Source organism: Pollachius pollachius, assembly GCF_949987615.1.
Source record: "Pollachius pollachius genome assembly, chromosome: 14".
In the NCBI taxonomy this organism is placed as follows: domain Eukaryota; kingdom Metazoa; phylum Chordata; class Actinopteri; order Gadiformes; family Gadidae; genus Pollachius; species Pollachius pollachius.
Window position 1 is genome coordinate 22,765,591 of NC_136947.1, and position 24,000 is coordinate 22,789,590.

Here is a 24,000-nt window from a genome sequence, read left to right on the forward strand (position 1 = left end):
GCAGGGGCACCATTGGCTTATTGATGTTGATTGCATATTATAGGGGAGACAATTCTTAGATGGCCTGCTATGAATCTCTTTTTCACACCTTTTGTCGTGATGTTTCTGCTCCTCTTTGGTTAGGTGAGAAGGTGTGAAGGGGTTCAAGTGACACTGCATCAGCAAATGGATGCACAATTCCCCTTGATTCATATGAGCCGCTTGGAACGACCTGAAAGAACAGGAGCCGCGCGACCCGCCAGCTTTCTGACCCTCTATTAACAAACAGAATGAGGGGTCAGAGACAGGCCAGAGGAGAGTAGGAGAGGAGGCATCAGCCACTGTGGGTTCCACCCCTGTACCTCCCCAGCCTCAACAGCAAAGCCAGCGTCTGAGCTCCATGGCCGCTTTGGGTTCCCAGGAGCACAAACGCTCTCTTGCGACAACGCTTTTCCGCTTGTAGATACTTTCCTTTTGCAAGTGTGAGCGGCTGGATTTCATGTGCACAGGTTTTTGAGTCTAAACGCGATGCTAAAAGCTAAATGAACTCACATCAGTTCATGTACATTCACCTTATTGTCACGTTGTGTGGACTCAACACAGTGTGTGTCTTTTCTTAGAGATTAACCCAGGGTATCGACAAGAGCCAGGTACGGGGAATCGGGTTCGACGCCACCTGCTCTCTGGTCGTGTTAGACAGGGACTTCCTGCCTGTGCCTGTCAACAAGAATGGTAGGTGGGCGTCACATGGGCCCCCCAGCACTGAGAACATGAAGGGTCTGAGGAGGCGCTTTACATAAGGGTTCATAAAAGACCCATGAGTTAATTCAGTAATAGGCATTGACCGTTAGCCAACTGTTAACTTATGATCTAGAAATGATTTACTAATGTTGTTCATGTTGATTACGGTATTCATTTATACTCGGGATAGTTCGGGTTGGTAACTAAGGAGCGAGGATTTAAGGCGTCAAGATTGGGCTCAATTCATATCGGATTTATGAAACATCAACATTGAGGCAAACTCATGACTTTCCCCCAAATGAACCCATAACTGTCGACTCGGTCGGGAGTATATCGAACAAGTTGAAAAATACACACCAAGCCAAGTTTACACCACAACACATTTCTTGAATGATGCTATTCATTTATGTGTAAAGACAATCTTAAGATATTATTGACATTATGTGCCCAATATCGATAACCCTAGGGTATTTGATATCGGATCAATACCGGGTGCCATCAGTTTTGTACAGATATAAGTCCACCTAGACCACCTGCCCCTTGTTCCCCCCGGGCCCCAGGGCGGCGACAGCACAACGTGGTGATGTGGATGGACCATCGCGCCCAGCGTCAGGCCTCCCGCATCACCAGCACCGCCCACCCGGCCCTGGGCCGTATGGGCGGGGTCATGTCCCCCGAGATGCAGGCCCCCAAGCTGCTGTGGCTCAAAGAGGTGAGGGCCCCCAGCGGCGTGCTGCTGGGTTGGTTAGAGGAGAGCCCTTCGCTCATTGATCAGTGTGTATGTGTTGACACACTTAAAGGGACATCATGCCTCCTGTTAGAGCTAGGCTTGTTCCCGGCCTCTGTCAACATATAAAAAGTGCCTTCTCACCCACCAGCTGCTGGTCATCTCGTTTGACCATCAAAACTTTGGACATTACCTGTTAAACCAAAATGGCCCTTCACGGAAACTCGGCATGCATCTCACATATAGAGGTGTGTGTGTGTGTATGTGCTCACCAGAACCTGAGGGAAAGCTGCTGGGGGGAGGCGGGCCATTTCCTGGACCTTCCTGACTTCCTGTCCTTTAAGGCCACCGGCTCCCTGACCAGGTGATGGTGATGAGATGGAGGATGATGCTAGGATTATTTTAGTATGCTTTGTTATGTTTTACACGGTTACATGAGTTACAACGATATCATTTAATTCATTTTTGGGTCGATAGTGATTTTTTTCCTTCGTCATGACGTCACTGCGTCATTAATCCTTAATTAGGAAAAACCAACATGAGTTATTGAAGGTCTTTTTGGCACTAGCAGCCGCAAGGAAGGAAAAGATTTGACTCAAATCATGGGCGGGTGTTTGACTGACTGGTGTTTGACTGACTGCCTGGCAGGTGTTTGACTGACTGGTGTTTGACTGACTGGCTGGTGTTTGACTAATTGGTTTGTGTTTGACTGCCTGGCAGGTGTTTGACTGACTGGTGACTGACTGACTGACTAGTGTTTGACTGACTGCCTGGCGGGTGTTTGACTAATTGGTTTGTGTTTGACTGCCTGGTGGGTGTTTGACTGACTGGTGACTGACTGACTGACTAGTGTTTGACTGACTGGTGTTTGACTGACTGGTGTTTGACTGACAGCCTGGCTGGTGTTTGACTGACTGGTGTTTGACTGACTGACTGGTGTTTGACTTACTGGTGACTGACTGACTGACTGACTAGTGTTTGACTGACTGGTGACTGACTGACTGGCTGGTGTTTGACTGACTGGCGTTTGACTGCCTGGTGTTTGACTGACTGACTAGTGTTTGACTGACTGGTGACTGACTGACTTGTGTTTGACTGCCTGGTGTTTGACTGACTGACTAGTGTTTGACTGTCTGGTGACTGACTGACTGACTGGTGTTTGACTGACTAGTGTTTGACTGACTGGTGTTTGACTGTCTGGTGACTGACTGACTGACTAGTGTTTTACTGTCTGGTGTTTGACTGACTGACTAGTGTTTGACTGACTGACTGGTGTTTGACTGACTGGTGACTGACTGACTGACTGGTGTTTGACTGACTGACTGGTGTTTTACTGTCTGGTGTTTGACTGACTGACTAGTGTTTGACTGACTGGCGTTTGACTGCCTGGTGTTTGACTGACTGACTAGTGTTTGACTGACTGGTGACTGACTGACTTGTGTTTGACTGCCTGGTGTTTGACTGACTGACTAGTGTTTGACTGTCTGGTGACTGACTGACTGACTGGTGTTTGACTGACTAGTGTTTGACTGACTGGTGTTTGACTGTCTGGTGTTTGACTGACTGGTGTTTGATTGACTGACTGACTGGTGTTTGACTGACTGGTGACTGACTGACTGACTAGTGTTTTACTGTCTGGTGTTTGACTGACTGACTAGTGTTTGACTGACTGACTGGTGTTTGACTGACTGGTGACTGACTGACTGACTGGTGTTTGACTGACTGGTGTTTGACTGACTGACTGGTGTTTTACTGTCTGGTGATTGACTGACTGACTAGTGTTTGACTGACTGGTGTTTGACTGCCTGGTGTTTGACTGCCTGGTGTTTGACTGACTGGTGAGTGACTGACTGCCTGGTGACTGACTGACTGGTGTTTTACTGACTGGTGACTGACTGACTGACTAGTGTTTTACTGTCTGATGTTTGACTGACTGACTAGTGTTTGACTGACTGGTGACTGACTGACTGACTAGTGTTTGACTGACTGGTGACTGACTGACTGACTGGTGTTTGACTGACTGGTGTTTGACTGACTGACTAGTGTTTTACTGTCTGGTGTTTGACTGACTGACTAGTGTTTGACTGACTGGTGTTTGACTGACTGCTGACTGACTGACTGCCTGGTGACTGACTGGCTGGTGTTTTACTGACTGGTGACTGACTGACTGACTAGTGTTTGACTGCCTGGTGTTTGACTGCCTGGTGTCTGTCTGCCCCTGGCTGGGCTCCAGGTCTCTATGCACTCTGGTGTGTAAGTGGGGCTACTGTCCGTCCGGCGGATGGGACCGAAGCTTCTGGACAGACATCGGCCTGGAGGACCTCCTAGAAGATAACTACAGCAAGATAGGTAGGAGGGAGGGGACCCATTCAAGCCTGCTGAAGCACAGGGCTGCGTCCCATTGCCGTTTAGAGATGCATATGTTAATTAGCCATATCATTAATTAGCCTTACATTCAGATCTTATATTTGATTGTACACAATTAATAATCAGTAGAGTTGACTGGATCATGTTGTGGGTTGGGGTTCCATGACCAGCTGAATAGTTTCTTGGTTCCGTTCCCAATGTTGATAGCCTCAAACAACTTGCACCCACCATTTCTTTAATGCCTCATCTGGAATGGTTCTCATCTGAACTGAAGGTGTTCTGCTCTCTATTCCTTTGGTTAAGTTCTGTTTCATAGTTAGGTTCACTTGTGCAGTTAGACCTGTGTGTCTGTGTCTGTGTGTCTTCATGTGTGTGTGTGCCTGTGTCCAGGTAACCAGACCAGCACGACTAAGTTCTCAGAGGCAGGCACACCCTTCTCATTAAGCTTACGGAAGTTCAGTTATCAACCTGCTGGCCAACTTTTATATTATTTGTGTTTAGCCTAACATTTTTCAAACAGGTTGTTACACATTGTTATTTTTAGAGTGTGTGTCTGTGTATGGGGTCAGAACAGTCTCATTAATAATGAATGCACAGAGAAGGATTCACAAATGTATTTTGTGATTTATATATAAATTACTCTCTTCTTACAAATACATTTCAATGCACACACAAATGGATATCGGTATGTATAAATGTAAAATAAATCCATAAACAAAAATAAGTTTCACAAACACATTTCTGATCCACACACAAATGTGTCTTGTTTTAAACAAATGTAATATAAATCCTTAAATATATGAATTAAAAAAAATAGTAGCATAATCCTTTACTACTTTGATGGCACCGACAATCCCAAAACCCAGTCGAAACTAGATGGAAAAAGTGTGTAGTTCAAAACGTGACGCAGCTTTGACTTCTTCGCCACCTAGAGATTGCTATGTACGATCATTCAAAAGCCCCGTGTTATTTCCCATAGACATAGAGTGGCGAAGACCCGCCCCTTCCGGTACAGCCCGTGGGACCTATCAGATCGAAAAATATGAATGGGTTTCAATGGAGAGAAAGTAATTATCTTCTGGTCCCAGTCTTTATATGCCCCGGATTACACATATGTTGTTTGTGGATTTAAATGATAATTTTTCATGTCAAGAGTTTGACCGTTTATTGTGCAATTGTTCAGTTAAAGGCTGTAGAGAAAACACAAAAGAGGAGAGTCTCAAAAATCCACATATAAATAAGACCAGTTCACACACAAATGACAAGTTCACAAATGAAAGGCGTCAAGCGTTCAAGTTTAACAGTGAATGTAACAACATCCAAATACATTTTTGATGAAAATTGCAAATATTTTTTTAATTCATATATTTATGGATTTATATTACCTTTATTTAAAAAAGGACACATTTGTGTGTGGATCAGAAATGTGTTTGTGAAACTTATTTTTGTTTATGGATTCATTTTACATTTATACATGCCGTTATCCATTTGTGTGTGCATTGAAATGTATTTGTGAGAACAGAGTAATTTATATAATTAATTTATATCAAGTATTTATATAAATCACAAAATACATTTGTGAATCCTTCTCTGTGCATTCATTATAAATGAGACTGTTCTGACCCCATAGTGTGTGTGTGTGTGTGTCCAGGGAACCAGGCCAGCGCCCCTGGGGTCCCTGTCGGCGGGGGTCTCTCCCTGCAGGCAGCAGCTGATCTGGGCCTGAATCCCGGGACTGCCGTGGGCGCCTCCCTGATCGACGCTCACGCTGGAGGACTGGGTACGGCCCACAGCACACCCCTCCCTCCGGGGTTTGACTCTCCAGGTCCTGGCTTCCAACCCCAAAGCCGGCGCTCTGTCCATCCTTGAGTGTTGGCTGCAGGACTAACTCTGTTAGCTATCTGGTTTCACCGGCAGGTGACTAGTTATAACCTGAGTGGACCCAGGATTTACACCCTACTAAATCAAAATGGGTTGCACCACACATGCTAGCTCTTGTGTCGTACTAAGGAGTTACTAAGTACTTGACCATTAGCAGGATTAAACGGTGGTAGTTAGGGTCAAGAAAGAAGGTTAGGGTCACAACTGCTTAGATTCTAGACATGCGTTACTAAGGTGGAACTAGTTGGACATTCCTTGGGTCTTGATGACGGTTCAACTAAATTTAGTAATCTCCTAGTTTGAAGCTAGCCAGTGGTTACAAATCCATTAGTGAGGACTTTATTCACACTTGTTCAGATTTCACAGAGACTGTGCATAGTCTCCCACTCGCAGCCCTCCTACTTATTGTGTGTTGTACATCCTGGCACTTAATGAACGCACCTATTGTATTCCTTACTTAGTTATAGTACTTAGTTGTGTAGCATCTCGTCGTTGTATGCAGGGAATGGGTTAACAAATTCCCAAATTCATGATTGCCGTGAAAATGTCTCCCCTGTTTCAAGGGAGAGCCTGTATGCTGAACTACTGTGTAAAATTGTTCACATTAGAATTTAATCTTTAAATTATTATGCTCTTGAGCAGTATTTAAGATTCAGTGAACTTTGGAAGCACTGTGTCTAATCTAATGCTTCGGCGGTCCACAAAATGTGCTCAAACCATCTGGTTTGGTTTCGACGAGGGGGGGTTGAAACTGTTCATGAACTCTGGCTTTTGACCTCCCAAGCTGGCTGCGACCTCTGTCCATCACACATTGTTGTATGAGGCAAAGGTTAGGAGACAGCGCTTTTTAGTTATTCTAACTGCCATGGAGAAACACACGCACACACACACACACACACACACACACACACACAGCCACACACAGCCACACAAACACACACACAACCCAAACCAGCTTGGCAAATATTATTTTCGAAGGAAGTTGGACAAATTCAATAAATGACTAAAGTGATTAATCAAACAACAATACACTTTAAGAGTGATCAATAAATCCATTTTCTGTGGTGCTCTTTGTGGTTGACAGGAGTGATCGGCGCCGATGTGAAGGGCCTGAACCTGCCGTGTGAACACCGGGCCCTCACATCACGGATGGCCCTGATCTGCGGAACATCCTCCTGTCACATGGCGGTAGGTGAGATGCTGCTTAGAGAGTACAGCCTTCTATTATAGGTATTATACACCGTACTTAGAGAGTACAGCCTTCTATTATAGGTATTATACACCGTACTTAGAGAGTAAAGCCTTCTATTATAGGTATTATACACCGTACTTAGAGAGTACAGCCTTCTATTATAGGTATGATACACCGTACTTGGAGAGTACAGCCTTCTATTATAGGTATGATACACCGTACTTAGAGAGTACAGCCTTCTATTATAGGTATGATACACCGTACTTGGAGAGTACAGCCTTCTATTATAGGTATGATACACCGTACTTGGAGAGTACAGCCTTCTATTATAGGTATGATACACCGTACTTGGAGAGTACAGCCTTCTATTATAGGTATGATACACCGTACTTGGAGAGTACAGCCTTCTATTATAGGTATGATACACCGTACTTAGAGAGTACAGCCTTCTATTATAGGTATGATACACCGTACTTGGAGAGTACAGCCTTCTATTATAGGTATGATACACCGTACTTAGAGAGTACAGCCTTCTATAATAGGTATGATACACCGTACTTAGAGAGTACAGCCTTCTATTATAGGTATGATACACAGTACTTACAGAGTACAGCCTTCTATTATAGGTATGATACACCGTACTTAGAGAGTACAGCCTTCTATTATAGGTATGATACACCGTACTTAGAGAATACAGCCTTCTATTATAGGCATGATACACCGTACTAAAAGATATACATTATGTTCCCCAATGTGATGAAGCTAGACTAAATGTAATGTAGAATTGAATCATTGTTAATAAAATAACTCCTTATGACTCCATTTCGGACACAATGTTCTCATGTTGTTGACACTTTGGATGAACTGAATCACCAAATGGCATATATCGTACTATATACTAATGATATGGGTGTCCTTAAAGTGTTCTATTATTGTTATTGGCTATTGTTATTCACTGAAAGCTTTCAGAATTCCCAATCAAACATTGTTAACATTGTCTGTAAAATAACTCTCTTTCAATCCAAACCCGCAAAACCCGTCCTCCTCCATTTCTCCTAAATTGAGTTGGTTAGATGTCGCAATCCACCAGCAGTTGAACAAACACTGACACCATCTCTTACAAATAAGTCCCTGAGACCAAGAAATGGTCTTTCACACGCACATCACCGTAGACAACAATCATCTGCTCGTCTTTGGTTGGGAGTTTTTAGCTGTGGTGTTGGATAAGATCTCCCTCCAAGAGATGAGTCAGCCACGCCTACAGATTGACTTGTGGCTCAGGTTTGGGTGATATATGTTATGTGATGTGTTGTTTTGGCACTTTTAGAGGCCACAGTTGTCCTAGTATTTTCCTCTGTATCATTCAAGTTCTTTTTTTGTCATATTTAGTCTTGTTTTTCACTGTGTTTGTAGATCAGCGCGGGGCCCTTGTTTGTCCCTGGTGTGTGGGGGCCCTACCTGTCAGCCATGGTGCCTGACCTTTGGCTCAATGAGGGGGGGCAGAGTGCCACCGGACGTTTGGTCAGTGGACCCACCTCTGCTGAGCGCTGACCACGGGTCACATGGATGTCTGAACGGCTTGGTGTTAGAAAGAAATATCAGTTGTTTTATATCTTAATTAAATTCATTGTTTTTTTACCATTAAAGCTAATAACCTTTGACAGTTATCGCACCTGTATGGTTTAGGCATTGCCCAAATCATTTTAAGCTGAACGTCAAAAGCGATGACTAGCATGGCCATTCCCTCCTCACCGGGTCTTTCTGTTCCTCTCTCCCTCCCTCCCTCTCGGTGATGCTCCAGATGGACCACATGGTGAAGGGTCACGCAGCCTTCGCCCAGCTCCAGGAACTCTCACACCAGAGGTCAGCCCCACTACTACCACGGCGCTACTATCTCCCAGAGATGTGGACTCGAGTCATGACTTTGATGACTTCAGACTCGACTTGACAAAATCACGCATGACTTGCGACTCGACTTAGACTTGACTGCTATTGACTGAGACTTGACTCGGACTTTGCCTCTTTGACTTGTAATGACTCGACATGACTTGAGTAAAAAACATTTATTGTTTTAGATATCTAACCTATTTCCCGCCTAGAGGGCTAGACACCCAAGATGCATTCACTTCCGTGAAGATGAAAAGAAAAACATCGAGCGAATACAAATGTGTTGCCAGATTGGGTGTTTTTTACAGCCCTATTGGGCTACATTTTGAGGACGTTCAGGCAGTGTTGCCAGATTGGGCGGTTTTCCCACCCTATTGGGCTACTTTTAAGAACCTAAGATTTAGGCGCATGTGCATATCATAACACATTTGAAGACAGAAACAATGAACATATTATAACTGTATTGATAAGAGACTCTACATTAGAGTGATATGTTGAAATTATGATCAATAGCCTAATAATGACATTATTAAGTAAAAATACATGATGACTTGTTCAAGACTTGAAAAAGTTTGGGACTTGGACTCGACTTGGCTTTGGTGTGACTTTGACTTGGACTCGACTTGGCTTTGGTGTGACTTTGACTCGACTTGGATTTGGTGTGACTTTGACTTGGACTCGACTTGGCTTTGGTGTGACTTTGACTTGGACTCGACTTGGCTTTGGTGTGACTTTGACTCGACTTGGCTTTGGTGTGACTTTGACTCGACTTGGCTTTGGTGTGACTTTGACTCGACTTGGCTTTGGTGTGACTTTGACTCGACTTGGCTGTGGTGTGACTTTGACTTGGACTCGACTTGCCTTTCCCCGTCTTGACTTGGGACTCGACTCGGACTTGACGGCTAAGACTTGGGACTTACTTGGGACTTGCCAAACAGTGACTTTGTCCAATCTCTGCTATCTCCTATAGTAGAAATAGGATTATTCCTTCAGCAGATGCTAGGAAGCACCAGATAGGGCTTCCTACTCCTCGATGCTGACAGGTGGGCATTGGGCTTCAAACCTGGACCAATACTGCTGTGGTCCCGTCACCTCTAGCTAAGGGCCTTCTGAAGCTTTATACTGCCGGTTCGAGTCACCGGCATAGCCCAAAGAGTCCGCCCCGTAGGTTAGTGCCCCTCTCCACAGAAGCCAACTTCATCTCCAACACCCACGTGGGCCTGGCGACGCAGACACATGCAACTGTTACTGTCGCTGTCTTTCAAGTCCTCTTTAGGTGAAGTCTGGGAGAGTGAGTGAGGCTGTCTCTTACTCGTTCCCAGAATATCTGTTGGTCAAGGGACCAAGCAGCCCCTACCTGCTCATTGATGGCGTGCGTCTGAATTCACTATGAATCGCTTTGGATAAAAGTGTCTGCTAACGACTTAATAGTAGCTAGCCAAATATAGGGACCAAAAAACGTGTGAAGGTGTGGTCCGTTGACGATGCTTGTTGGGTCGATGCGTTGCTCCAGATTCCCCCACACTGGTGAACACGTGTACTCCTATCTGAACGCCCACCTGGGGTCCATGGCCGAGGCCCGCGGCTCCTCTGTGGACCTGCTGGGCTCCTCTCTCCATGTGTGGCCGGACTTCCACGGGAACAGGTCCCCGCTGGCGGACCCAAATTTGCGGGGAATGGTAAGGTGTGGAGGGGATGCCATCTTACAGTTACTAAGAACATTTGAGTTGAAGCTACCCAGTTTGAAATTGCAGTTTCACTACAGCTATGACCATCTAGGTTTTTATATTTGCTTTGCTCTTTTCTTTTTGTATTTCTTATTGTTGTTTTTATGGCTCTTCCTATCTTCCTTCTTTTCATTGTTGTTTTATTGATTTCTTCCTCCTCCTCCTCCTCTTCGTCATGCTGTAGTAAAAGAGGAAAGTGAAAGAAGGCAGTAATCATGTTGGTCCCCCTGGTGTTTCCTAGGTGGTCGGCGTGTCGCTCTCCCAGACCGTGGATGACCTGGCTCTGCTGTATCTGGCCACTATACAAGCTCTTGCTGTGAGTATAAAGATATTTTTCCCTCTATGTGTATCCATCTTATATTCCAGTTATACACATTCTAAGGCTTATTATATTGCCAATGTCCCCGTAAAGGCTTAGCGATGACCCTAATGTTACTGTGTAATATTTGATCCAGTGTTTCAACCTAACCCAGTATTTTCCTCCTGGGTTCAGCTCGGCACGCGGCACATCCTGGAGACAATGACCAAGGCAGGACATGACATCACAACCCTCTTCCTGTGCGGGGGGTTGAGCAAAAATCCTCTTTTTGTGCAGATTCATGCCAACACCACAGGTATGTTGTGGAAAAACCAGGAATGTCTTTGCTTTTCGTCTCTTATTCTAGTCTCAGCTACGTCCACAGAGCAGTGAACTCCGCTCCCATGTTGATTAGCCGTGTAAGCCTTTTCTTTAAACATTTCCAGGACTCCCTCTGGTTCTTCCCCACCAGACAGAGGCTGTCTTGGTTGGAGCTGCAATCCTCGGTGCATGTGCATCGCAAGAATACACAACTATACAGGTGTAGTGCGAACCACAAACCACACTATACAGACTCTGCTGCCACCTTTTGGAGAGGAAGAGAGTGCAATTTCATGGAAACACGTCTTTAGACTAATATATAAAACATCACTTGACTCTTCCTCAAGATACTTTCAATTCAAATTAATTCATGGCTTTTTGCAAACAAAATTAAATTTAAACATGTGGGGTCTTGAGCCATCTGACCTTTGTAGGTTTTGCGAACAGGAAAGTGAAACATCACCTCATCTCTTCTGGTACTGTCCCACAGTGGCAAGTTTCTGGATACAACTCCAGCCACTGTATTCTAACAACAATAAAACCTGAAAACTGGATTTAATGAATGTACTATTAGGAGATCTTGAGGAAGAAAATGCATTCATAAATAATATAACAATTTTGTTGGGTAAAATATTTATATTTAGGAACAAATCAGCTGAACTTTTACATATTTACAATAGATTCAAGCACTTTCTCAAACATAATTTTATAATAGAATCGCACATTGCAGATAAGAATGGAAAAAATTAGCAACTTTTGTCTCAGTGGGCTGCAGGCAGTCGGCAAGAAGTTCTTGACATGCTAACATAATCTGTTAGTTGTAATTATATAAGTATGCCTATAGACTGGTTTTGTTTTGGCTTGTTTGTGTTTGTGTTTGTCTGTTTGTAGGATTGAGGTGACTCTGTATGAGAGCTCTATTTTTGGTTCTGTTTAATCCTTGAAAACTTATTAATGTATTAAATTACAACAATAAAAAAGTCCCCCAGGTGGATGAAATGAAATAAATAAAATAAATAAGTGTGTGTTATAGAGGATCCTAAATCAGCTCTAATTCACTTATGCTGAGAATGAAACATCATTGTTTTGGTCTGTGAGACACCTGTCTCTGACACCTGTCTATCTGTTTTGGGTAATAAGCACTTTATAGCCTGTCATATTAAACTGCCCTGCATTGTTATGTCTTATAGGTTGAACCAGACTATAGTATCCACCAAGACGCAGTCTAGCAGAATCAAGTTGTATTTCTTTTATTTATTTATCAATGGAAGAGTAAATAACAGGGCATCTCTCTGCAATTCAATACTTAAGACAAGGCGCCTAAGTAGGTATAGAGCTAAACATGGAAAATCTCACATTTATAAGCGGGCTGTTGGTTTAGGGGGTCTTATGGTATCCTTATTCCCTAACGTCTCTATGTCTCTTTCTGCAGGACGCGATGGAGATCATGGCCAAAGTTGGAGAAGTTGTGTGGCCTAAGCAGGAGCTGAGGAGGTTAGCTTCAGCGTCGTTTATGTAATGTTGGGATGAATTACATCAGACCATTAGTTTAAGTATTCCCTGTACTTGCTTAAGAACATGAAGCTGATTATTAATGAAAACTCGGACTGTGTTTCTGTGTGTTTCTTTTCAAGTTTCTATGAGAGAAAGTACCGGGTGTTCTTACGCCTCGTCGACCACCAGAGGGAGTACAAGGCTATCATGGAGAGCTGAAGAAAATAACACACTTCATTTTGAATTACTCCCGGACTTTACTTCTTTGTGAATATCACAGCTTTACAATTGTGAATATTGCACAGGTTGATTATGCCCTGTATCAACCAAAGAGGATTCTGGAAGCACAAGAAGAAACCAATGAAAGAACAAGATGTCGATGTCTTGAAGGGACAATCGGTATTAATTTGCTCGTTTGGCATATCGTATCAAAGCAAAGGGCCAAATGTCAAGCTTGTTTCCACGGTTAATAATAAAGCCTATTCAGCATATTGTTATTACACAGTTGATTGAATGATTCCTCCTAAAGTTGAGAGGGTAGCAAACGTTTTCCTGGGTAACGTAGGAAAGGTTACAATGGAGCCTGACAACAGCCAGCGACAAATTACAAATGACATTGAACAAGTTAACAGAAAAATAAACCCTGGAATTGAATAGTGGGTCAATGTTAGGCATTTTATAGAAATGACAAAGTGTTTAGACCTTCATTATTCCTTTAATCCCCTTACCTCCTCACCTTAACTCCACTGTTGGGCTCAAACATGGGTGGAAAAAGGACATTTAAATGCATCCACATTCCTCAAAGGTAAAACTAGTTTGGTCTTCTGTGCTGGTCATAACCCATGAATGAGATGCGTCCTTTATGAACTACCAGCTATAGTGCAATGACTGCAGTATTCCAATAAATCCATGCAGTGCCTCCTGAATATGAGGTAGGTATCTATTGGTAACGGGCTGACGCAGGTTTCAATCAACTCACCGGGGCATGGGCAGTAGACTGAAGTAGTAAGGTGAGTCCCTGGTACATCAGACCCATAATTAGTGTTGTGAACTCCTAGGGGCCCCCCTCCCAGAGTGGATCATACCAATGGAAAGCCCTCTGAGGGGCCTTTTGTTTCACAGTGCTCCTCATGGCCTACCACAGAAACCTAGATCACAAAATGACTTCTGCATTACTTAGGGGGGGGTTAGGGCTTGGGGGTCCTCCTCCTTCTGGGTTAAGGGGGTCCTCCTCAGGGCTGGGGGGTCCTCCTCCTTCTGGGTGAAGGGGGGCCGGTCCTCCTCAGGGCTGGGGGGTGTAGCGGAGGTACTTCCTCTTGGAGGGTACCTCCTTGGTGAACACCCCGGCGGGGAACAGGGCGCTGGCCTCCGCCTCCGACAGGCTGGGAGGGACCATCACGCTGTCCCCTGGCTGGAGCGACAGGAAGCACCATACATGGGTATCGTATGTAGATTCATTATAGTGAACATTATAGTGGCATGCAACATTATACATAAACACATACACAATTATATCTACATCAGTTAGTTACCTAACTGGATATATATATATTATTTGTATTAATGGGGAGGGGAGGGAGGGGAGACGTTAAGAAATGTCATGTTTTGGCCTTTATCCCAGTCTAAATAGTAGGGGTGCAGTACTGAGTTACTGATGGGTCTGTAAGGATGTGTAACAGCCCGTACCTGTGACAAACGCCTGTTGTTTCAACATGATCTCCAACCTCCCTGTATAGGCCGTCCAAAACTACCCCTACCAACGCTTTGGCCCCTTCCGCCTGTTAGAAGGAGCAGCTACTAGCTGTTAGATACTTCACTCAGTGAAGTATCTAACAGTAGCTGTTAGATACTAACAGTAGCTGTTAGATACTTCCCTCAGTGAAGTATCTAACAGTAGCTGTTAGATACTAACAGTAGCTGTTAGATACTTCCCTCAGTGAAGTACCTAACAGTAGCTGTTAGATACTAACAGTAGCTGTTAGATACTTCACTCAGTGAATCTATAACATGTTTAGTTTGTGTGCGAATGCAACGTTTTCTATTGTTGTCATGGTGATTCATGTACACGCTGCTAACCCTGAAACCACGCAGCTTGCATGTCTTTGAATCCTTGTCTTTGCGCTGTGTAAGTCATCCGAGCGGTCAGGTTATGCAACTGATGTTCTCTCTATTAAGATTTAGATTTAGATCAGGGATGAGTCAGTTTATGTTTGCTTTGCTCCCGCTGAATAATCCATTCCAAAGGTTCATTTTCTAAACATTTGTTTAACAGGATAAACAGGATGGATTTCTTTCTTCTCCCCTTCTTTCAATTAAAACTTAGATGTTTGAGTGGCACATGGATTACATATTTATTCTACTTTGGACAGACTTGGCTGATTGTATATTTAGTTGTATAAGATAATCATGTGTTCTGGACATGCCCATTTTACCCAGGATGCATCACTCACTCTAGCTCACTCCCAAATGTCCTTGAGCCCTAGGTCGACTACGAACTGTATCCCTTCCTGTAGGGCTAGATTTATAGTATATTATCTACACATTTTAGTAAACCTTAATGCCCTGATTCATATAAGAGACCAGACATCTCTATCGCACTCCCAAGTCCTTCTGTACCCCCACAAACAACAAGTGTTTACGTCACAGAACCTTGACATACGTGACGTATTGCTGATTCTTTACCAGACGATAAACGTTCATAGGACGACCTGTGCCAACGACCTATTCTGTACTTGAGGTTGGAGGACAGGCTGATTATTTGATAGTAAATGAAAGCCTGAGCCTCCTGGTTTCAGATGCAGTCAGTACGGCGTGTGTGTGTGTGTGTGTATGTGTGTGTGTGTGTTCTACCTGCCAGTCTGCGGGCGTGGCCACCCGTTTGGTGGCGGTGAGCTGGAGGGAGTCCACGACCCGCAGGATCTCGTCGAAGTTGCGCCCGGTGGAGGCGGGGTAGAGCAGGGACAGCTTCAGCTTCTTGTCAGGGCCGATGATGAACACCTACGGGCAGGAAGCGCTCACAGTCAGTACGGACCCTTCCACCGAACCCGCTGTCAGGCTACATCAGACCAAGGCTTCCGGCTCAGGAACCAGGAACGGAGGGCTGTGCATCGTTCACACCGGTAAAATAAACCAAACTGTACAGAAGTGCAGATGAAGGGTGTGAACAGGGCAGGAGGGTAACAGAATACAGCCCAGAGGTCCTCACACAGCGAGCGGTGAGGGGCATGCCATGCTTGTCCTTCTCGTCAGGGTCCATCATGCCCAGGGCCAGGGCCAGCTCTCTCTTCTGGTCGGCGATGACGGGGTAGGGCAGTGAGGACTGCTCTGACTCCATGCTGCAGTACGCCAGGATGTCCTGGGGACACAGATTCAGACAGCCTCAGCCACAGACTAACACGCGTCTGTTAATGAATCAAACAGTAAGGCTGAGCTTCCGCTTATGAGTCAAAACAGTGATGAGAGCAGTGGTGACAGGTCATAAATGTTTTAGAAAAACGAATGCACTCAAGCGTTGAAGCGTTGTCCAAACCCACATCTTACTTGTCCTCTCACTTGTCCGGAAACTTTTTAGCCGAAAAAATGAATTTAGTTTTTATGCCATGAATTCAGCGCCATGTTTGAACAAATAGTTATTCTTTGACGAAGTTGTAATTTTCTTATATACGCTGTCTTTAATGAGTCATTGATATTTAGATCGTGGCTAAAATAAACAACAAAACGAGTGTGTGTGCGGATGTGTGTGTCCGAAGAAATAATAAAAATAAAGAATGTCGGATGCTACAGATGTCGGTTAAGTGAGATGTGGCTACAGAGGTCACTGAGGGTGTGTGAGGTCAAACTGAAACATGCACTGGGGAGATTGGAGTCACAAATGTATCCGTATATGTATGCATGTATAATTAATATTTGAGAACAGGGGTTACATAGAATGTGAATAGAAGCATAAGATGCACACACACACTATGCACACACACACACTCTCTCAAACAGAGTTCCTTACTCTTTCACTTCGAGACACACACACACACACACATAAAAACTCTATCTCCCTCTCGCTCTCTGACACACACACATACACACGCAAAGTCACACACACACACACACACATACACACACACACACACACATACACACATCACACTGTCTCCAGAAAACACCTACGTGCGCACATACATACACACACTAGCACACGCACACACCCAAGCACATACACGCACAGACACACACACATACTGAAACCCACACACACATGCGGACACACAACCAGCCAGGTGTGCGGGCCCACCTTGGACCAGTCGTGGTGGTCCTCCAGGCTGTCCACGGACAGGGCCACCATCTTGACACCGCGCTTGGTGAACTCAGCGCAGAGGCGCGCAGCGCGGCCCAGCTCGGTGGTACAGACAGGGGTGAAGTCTCCTGGGTGGGAGAACAGGACACACCACCTGGGGGGGGGGGGGGGGAAGAGGAGAGAGAGGGAGGGGAGAGAGAGAGAGAGGGGAGAGAGAGAGGGGAGAAAGCAGGAGAGGGAAGAGAGAGAGAGGGGGAGAGAGGAAGGGGAGAGGGAGAGAGGGGAAAGAGGGAGGGGAGAGAGAGAGGGAGGGGAGAGGGAGGAGAGAGAGAGGGGAGAGAGAGAGGGGAGAGAGCAGGAGAGGAGAGAAGGAGGAGAGAGAGGAAAGGGAGAGGGGAGAGAGGGGAGAGAGGGAGGGGAGAGAGAGAGGGAGGGGAGAGAGAGGGAGGGGAGAGGGAGGGGGAGGGGAGAGAGAGGGAGGGGAGAGAGAGGGAGGGAAGAGGGAGGGGGAGGGGAGAGGGAGGGGAGAGAGAGAGAGAGGGGAGAGAGAAAGGGAGGGGAGAGAGGGAGGGGAGAGAGAGGGGAGAGAGCAGGAGAGGAGAGAAGGAGGGGAGAGAGAGGAAAGGGAGAGGGAGAGAGGGGAGAGAGGGAGGGGGAGGGGAGAGAGGGAGAGAGAGGGGAGGGAGAGAGAGGGGAGAGAGGGAGGGGAGAGAGAGGGAGGGAAGAGAGAGAGAGGGGAGAGGGAGGGGAGAGAGAGAGGGGAGAGAGAAAGGGAGGGGAGAGAGGGAGGGGAGAGAGAGGGGAGAGAGCAGGAGAGGAGATAAGGAGGGGAGAGAGGGGAGAGAGGGAGGGGAGAGAGAGGGAGGGAAGAGAGAGAGGGAGGGGAGAGAGAGGGAGGGGAGAGAGAGGGAAGAGAGAGACCGGGCGGAAGAAATAGAGGAGGAAAGAGAGGGAGAGAGTTAAGAGTAAACGGGACAGGTACAATGGGAAAGAGCAAGGGAATGAATTAAAGTGAGCGAGAGAGTGAGAGACAGAGACAGAGAGAGGAAATGGAGGGTGAGAGGGAGGAAGGAAATAGTTTGCTAGTTGAACTGTGGCTCAATGTAAATCTAATTGCAGTGCAATACGGACCCTTTATAAAGAGTGTATCCTATTATTCTAGCCTATTGTGTCTTGTCTGTCAGCTCTTATGCAATGTAGTCCTGAAAAGTTTGAGTTAACCTTAGTGACATAGATTATGGTCAAAGAGCCTTTTCTTTTTTATTAACATAGGCTTCAATAGGAACTAAAAAGGATCTGGAAAAAGCAGAAGCAACCCACCAAAATAGGAAATGGGCATAACAGTCACACACAACTGCTGCAAAACACCATCAGAAAATCTATAATAACATTTGAAATATAAAAAACTAGACTTACGAGTCACCCAAGAAGTCATGGAATTGAATGGAGCCATCAGTTGTTTCTGCATGGAAGTTGGGGAAGACATCTCCGAGCAGCAACCCCGGCATCTTCTTCACAGCAGGCGGTCAGCGCGCAGGCGCAGTAGCAGGAGTGATGACAGGCTGCGCGTGACGGGGAACAGCGGGAGGGCGGTTCCCTCTGTTTGACCACTGTCCTGTGCACAACACGGAACTAGGCTTTATTAGGTCTATATTCGTTTGTAGATTTCCAGTGAGGAAACCATAACTTGTTATTTCATAAGCACAAGGGGAACTGGTCATCATGATATTTGTTGAATTGCAGTTTTTGTTCCATGCTTAACTGTAGTGGTAGTGCACGCTATCGGGAATAACAATAACACTATAACAACCAACAGAAACCCACAGTGTGGAAAGGTTTAGAGATGTCCTCTTGGTAGGCTACTGTAATAGGGTTTATTTCCGTCCTGTCATTGTATAGTGCGTCTCCTCGGTGTCCCACGTGACCAGACCGGCCCAGGGCAGAATTAATCAGAATTTAATTTTATTTCTCCGGACCATGTCGCCTCTCTCTGGACACCAACGTTTTACGCGCAACAGACTGATCGAGTGATACAATTCAACTTCGAGGGACTTTTGGTGAAAGTTGGTGAGGAACAAACATGATAAACACTAGGAGGAACAGTTGTCGTGGAAGTATTTCTGGAAACAGTGGCCCAGCGACTCACTGTAGATATGAGGTTTCGACCTCTGCGCGCCGCCGGTCTCTGTCCGAGGGCCCTGCGCGCCGCAGGGCCTCCAGCTGCGCCTACTCTGTCTTTGGACCACCGAGCGACGATTACGCGTCAAGTCTGAAACAGACGATATTCACCATCACGATCCGGTTCATGTTGGCGGTGGATTTGTGGATCTCCAAGAAACTGGGCGTGTGTGCCTGCGAGGGGTCTTCTTGGGGGGGGATTCGGCCCCTGGTGAGACTCGTGGAAATCTCTGGACACGGGATCCCCTGGTTTATTGGCACACTGTACAGTCTGCTGCGTGGGGAGACCATCGCGGAGAAGGAGATCATGTTGAATCTCGCTTTTGGTGAGTCTGGCTTGTGTGACTGTGGCTGTGCGTTTAAGTAACTTTATTATTGTTCTATAAATTGAGTTGCATTTTTGAACTCTTAGATAACAGGGAGTGCATTAACTTATTTTACTTGCTTATTTATTCATTCACTGTGATTATATATATATGTTATATTTTTTAGCAATGTTTCTATTCTTTTTAGCAACTCAATCGATGATTATAGCCTATGCCTTCAAGCCAATAGAGTTGTGGTTTTTTTATACCACTAATACCCCCAAATTGCTATAACTATCAATAATCATGCATAATATCAATGTCACCGATCTCCCAATTATTAGAACTAAGTGGTTAAGGCAACGGGCAAAGGTGAGAAAACAATTCATCGTCGGCAGCCGCTATAGAGGAGGAGAGGAGAGGAGATGAGAGGAGGGGAGGAGAGGAGAGGAGAGGAGAGGAGAGGAGAGGGGAGAGGAGAGGAGAGGAGAGGGGAGGGGAGGGGAGGGAGAGGAGAGGAGAGGAGAGGAGAGGAGAGGAGGGGAGGAGAGGAGAGGAGAGGAGAGGAGAGGAGAGGAGAGGAGAGGAGAGGAGAGGAGAGGAGAGGAGAGGGGAGGGGAGGGGAGAGGATAGAAGAGGAGAGGAGGATAGTGTAGGAGAGAGGAGAGGAGAGGAGGGGAGGAGAGGAGAGGAGAGGAGAGGAGAGGAGAGGAGGGGAGGAGAGGAGAGGAGAGGAGAGGAGAGGAGAGGAGAGGAGAGGAGAGGAGAGGGGAGGGGAGGGGAGAGGATAGAAGAGGAGAGGAGGATAGGATAGGAGAGAGGAGAGGAGAGGAGGGGAGGAATGTGACAGTGGAAAGTCTTTGTTTTCAGTCTTGTGCTCGAGTTGTCCCTGGTGTGTTTAATCCATGCAGGCCCACGGCCCAATTCTGCTACCCTACTAAAATTAGGCCTATTTTTATGTTTGTTAAAAATAAAAATAAATTTGACGTTGCTTTTCAACTGCTACTTTATTTAACATTGAATTGATTTCGGAGACATTCCGGAGGCATTTGACAAACAGCAAACACACTGACTGTTGTCAAGTTTAATATCAATCTGCCAAAATCAATAACATAGAAAGCATTTAACGTTTTTTACAACCTTGGAGTTACCATGTGTCAGATATTATGAGTTATTATCAATTGAAATTAGTAAAAGAAATAGGCCTAATTAAATTCATTCCTTTCATTCCTTCATTGTTTTTCTAAACAGTTGGCTGCCATTATTCAGGCATTATCAAATGTTTCCGAGAAGTTGGCCAAAAGAGAAAAGAAAAGTACACCATAAAAACAGTTGTTTGGTGTTCAAATATGAACAATGATTGTTCAGCTACACAACGCCGGAAACACTTTCAGATTTGCTGATACCGTTGTTGGCACGCAAAGAGATTTTATTGTCAAGTCCGGCAAAATGGGTCCGAATCGTGTCCAAAATGTGTCCGGTAATGTTTCGGGGAATGTCTCCGAAATGTGTCCCGAATGTTTCCGACCAAAGCAAGACCCGCTCAGGGGTCACTTACTGTCTGAAAAAGATAGAGCTGGAATAGAGACACAGCTCAAGCACTGGTTGCCAATGAGAATACTCAGATTGTGCTGTTTTCGATTGGTCCTATAATATTGAGATTATCATGCCTATGCTTGTCGTTGTGCTGTTCAAATCGGTGTCATGAACTGTGCTTCACTAGAGGCTTCTAACCCCACCACTCTCCCACCCCACTGCCCAGCCCTGCTGCTGGACCTCCTGCTGGTCAGAGTGGTGTCATGAACTGTACCTCACTAGAGGCTTCTAACCCCACCACTCTCCCACTGCCCAGCCCTGCTGCTGGACCTCCTGCTGGTCAGAGTGGTGTCATGAACTGTACCTCACTAGAGGCTTCTAACCCCACCACTCTCCCACCCCACTGCCCAGCCCTGCTGCTGGACCTCCTGCTGGTCAGGGTGGTGAAGAGGTTCGTTCGACGTCGTGTCCCACCGCAGACCCGTTCCGACATCTTCTCCTCCTTCTTCGTGGAGCGCTACTCATTCCCGTCGGGCCATGCGTCGCGGGCCGCCATGTGTTCCCGCTTCATCCTGGTGCAGCTGGCGGACACGGCGGCCATGCGCGCGCTGGTGCTGGGCTGGGCGGCCGCGGTCAGCCTGTCCCGCCTGCTGCTGGCCAGACACTACGTGACGGACGTCGGCTTCGGGCTGGCCATGGGCTACTGCCAGTACAGTGTGGTGGAGACCCTGTGGGTGACCCGGGACCGCCTGCTGGACCTCCTGCTGACGCTACTGGGACGGCTGGCGGGGATCCTGGCCTATATAACAGAGCTATGCATCAGATAAAGAGATGAAGAACAGATAAAGAACCCAAGTAACAGATACAGGAATGTATATAACATAAAGGAAGTTATGTTACCGATAAAGAACCAATATAACAGATACAGAACCTATACGACACATAAATAAGTTATATAACAGATAAAGAAAACTTATAACAGGCAAAGGAAAGTATATAAAAGAAAAAGATAGATGCAAAAACACACAATATTTACATATCTGGCATTCAGTATTCACTTTAGTCAATATTTTTTTCTTAGCTGTATTATTAGTCCTGGTCCCATGTGTGTGTGAGCAGACCCCAGCCATTGAGGAGGATGAGGTTCATAGTAGGCCTATTCATTGGAGATACAGCAATATTCTACCACAAATATATCATCATTTTATTTTATTGTGACTCAGTATAAAGCTGGTTCCTGCTCTACAGCACATATAACATATAACAGGGTTAGGGTTAGGCACATCACACGTCAAATTTACATACAGCACGTAACAGGAACATAGCATGTCAGACACCAGACTGAACACACACGGTGGTCGATAAACCTTCAGTATTTGCAAGTGTAGGTATTGAGGAGTAACAGTTTGCATGCCTTTTTGGAACTGTGTGATGGATTGTAATGCTGTAATGTGTTGAGGGATTCCCTTCCAGACTTTGGTGAAAGTATGCATGAAGGACCTCTGCCCATAGCCATTATGGTATGCAGACACTGGGTGGAGCGCCATGGCAACTCATCTAGTGAAATGCACTTGGGGCACGTTTTGTGTTGGTAAGAGAGAGATGAGTGTTAGTGAGGTAATGTGTTGGAGATGAAAATGAAATCTGTTAATAAAATGTTGAAATGACAAAGCATCTGTGTGAGTGAGTGAGTGCAGTGCAGTGGTATGTCCATTTAGGAAGATTACTGTGGATCTTTAAAGCTTGGTTGTATAGCCGTGCGATTGGTTCAGTAACTTCCTCTGTGGTGAGACACCGTATTGGTAAACAGTAAGAAATGGTAGAGAATACAATTGCCTGCACGTAGGTTTCGGAGACAGTAGAGGATCGGTATGTCCTAATACGTATATATACGTATAGTTTCTGATTTCACTTTTTAGTTAACTTGGATATATGGTCCACGGTGTGTGAGGTGTGAGTCAAGTAACACATCCAGACACTTATATGTTTTAGCGATAGCAAGATTTTGATTTGAGAATATGATAGGACTGGTAAAGGACAAATGCTTTCTGGATGAGTAGAAATGTATACATTCAATATTAATGGTTAAGTGATTCTCATTCAACCACTGATGCAAGTTTTGGAGATCAGATGACAGTTTGGAGTTTATAAAATAATGTTGATTGTTTTTGCCTGTTGGGTTATCAAAGCAGGGCTATTCGTTTAATCTGCCAATCAAAATAAGCATGTGGACAATTATGAATTTTTGTGGTTGCATAAGAAATTGTGTGCATGCGAGATATGGCCTAATTGCACAACACAGCCACTAGTACCAGCCAAAGTAACTAGTGGTCTTCCTTGGTCCAACTCGGTCCCATATAATAGGCACTGGTGGCCTGATATGAATGTTCACTATAGTGCCCTGGTATGACTGTTGACTTTATTGCCCTGTTATCACTGTTGACTATAGTGCCCTGTTATGACTGTTGACTATAGTGCCCTGCTATGACTGTTGACTATAGTGCCCTGCTATCACTGTTGACTATAGTGCCCTGCTATGACCGTTGACTTTAGTGCCCTGCTATGACCGTTGACTTTAGTACCCTGCTATGACCGTTGACTATAGTGCCCTGCTATGACTGTTGACTATAGTGCCCTGTTATGACTGTTGACTATAGTGCCCTGCTATGGCTGTTGACTATAGTGCCCTGCTATGACTGTTGACTATAATGCCCTGCTATGACTGTTGACTATAGTGCTCTGCTATGACTGTTGACTATAATGCCCTGCTATGACTGTTGACTATAGTGCCCTGTTATGACTGTTGACTATAATGCCCTGCTATGACTGTTGACTATAATACCCTGGTATGACTGTTGACTATAGTGCCCTGCTATGACTGTTGACTATAATGCCCTGCTATGACTGTTGACTATAGTGCCCTGCTATGACTGTTGACTGTAATGCCCTGCTATGACTGTTGACTATAGTGCCATGTTATGACTGTTGACTATAATGCCCTGCTATGACTGTTGACTATAATACCCTGGTATGACTGTTGACTATAGTGCCCTGCTATGACTGTTGACTATAGTGCCCT

At 45.4% G+C, this 24,000-nt stretch overlaps 3 protein-coding genes across 4 annotated transcripts in view; 2 read left to right on the forward strand and 1 right to left on the reverse strand.

Annotated features, from left to right (window-relative positions):
• Nucleotides 1-12,892, forward strand: part of fggy (FGGY carbohydrate kinase domain containing) — a 15,268-nt gene extending 2,376 nt beyond the window's left edge. Inside the window, exons 1-15 of one of the 2 annotated variants that reach the window (XM_079751327.1) lie at nucleotides 270-461; nucleotides 600-711; nucleotides 1,281-1,432; nucleotides 1,723-1,811; nucleotides 3,681-3,796; nucleotides 5,466-5,594; nucleotides 6,780-6,883; nucleotides 8,301-8,408; nucleotides 8,689-8,750; nucleotides 10,288-10,453; nucleotides 10,743-10,817; nucleotides 10,995-11,115; nucleotides 11,246-11,340; nucleotides 12,553-12,614; nucleotides 12,755-12,892. In XM_079751327.1, coding sequence (XP_079607453.1) covers nucleotides 1,304-1,432; nucleotides 1,723-1,811; nucleotides 3,681-3,796; nucleotides 5,466-5,594; nucleotides 6,780-6,883; nucleotides 8,301-8,408; nucleotides 8,689-8,750; nucleotides 10,288-10,453; nucleotides 10,743-10,817; nucleotides 10,995-11,115; nucleotides 11,246-11,340; nucleotides 12,553-12,614; nucleotides 12,755-12,833 — 1,335 coding nt within the window. In that variant the 5' untranslated portion in view covers nucleotides 270-461; nucleotides 600-711; nucleotides 1,281-1,303 and the 3' untranslated portion in view covers nucleotides 12,834-12,892. Of the gene's footprint in view, nucleotides 1-269; nucleotides 462-599; nucleotides 712-1,280; nucleotides 1,433-1,722; nucleotides 1,812-3,680; nucleotides 3,797-5,465; nucleotides 5,595-6,779; nucleotides 6,884-8,300; nucleotides 8,409-8,688; nucleotides 8,751-10,287; nucleotides 10,454-10,742; nucleotides 10,818-10,994; nucleotides 11,116-11,245; nucleotides 11,341-12,552; nucleotides 12,615-12,754 lie in introns of those variants that run through there. The other variant, XM_079751326.1, reaches the window with a different exon arrangement.
• A 995-nt stretch (nucleotides 12,893-13,887) lies between these two features.
• Nucleotides 13,888-18,446, reverse strand: LOC307086192 (peroxiredoxin-6-like). The gene is made up of 5 exons (XM_079751328.1): nucleotides 18,319-18,446; nucleotides 16,900-17,056; nucleotides 15,820-15,969; nucleotides 15,465-15,611; nucleotides 13,888-14,025 (listed from the first exon to the last, which is right to left on the reverse strand). Exons 1-5 carry the CDS (start codon nucleotides 18,408-18,410, stop codon nucleotides 13,897-13,899), a joined length of 675 nt encoding a protein of 224 aa, XP_079607454.1. The 5' UTR covers nucleotides 18,411-18,446; the 3' UTR covers nucleotides 13,888-13,896.
• Nucleotides 18,447-18,949: 503 nt separating this feature from the next.
• On the forward strand, nucleotides 18,950-22,498 carry LOC307085790 (polyisoprenoid diphosphate/phosphate phosphohydrolase PLPP6-like). Its single transcript, XM_079750655.1, has 2 exons — nucleotides 18,950-19,406; nucleotides 21,333-22,498. Exons 1-2 carry the CDS (start codon nucleotides 18,983-18,985, stop codon nucleotides 21,746-21,748), a joined length of 840 nt encoding a protein of 279 aa, XP_079606781.1. The 5' UTR covers nucleotides 18,950-18,982; the 3' UTR covers nucleotides 21,749-22,498.
• Nucleotides 22,499-24,000: the final 1,502 nt, after the last annotated feature.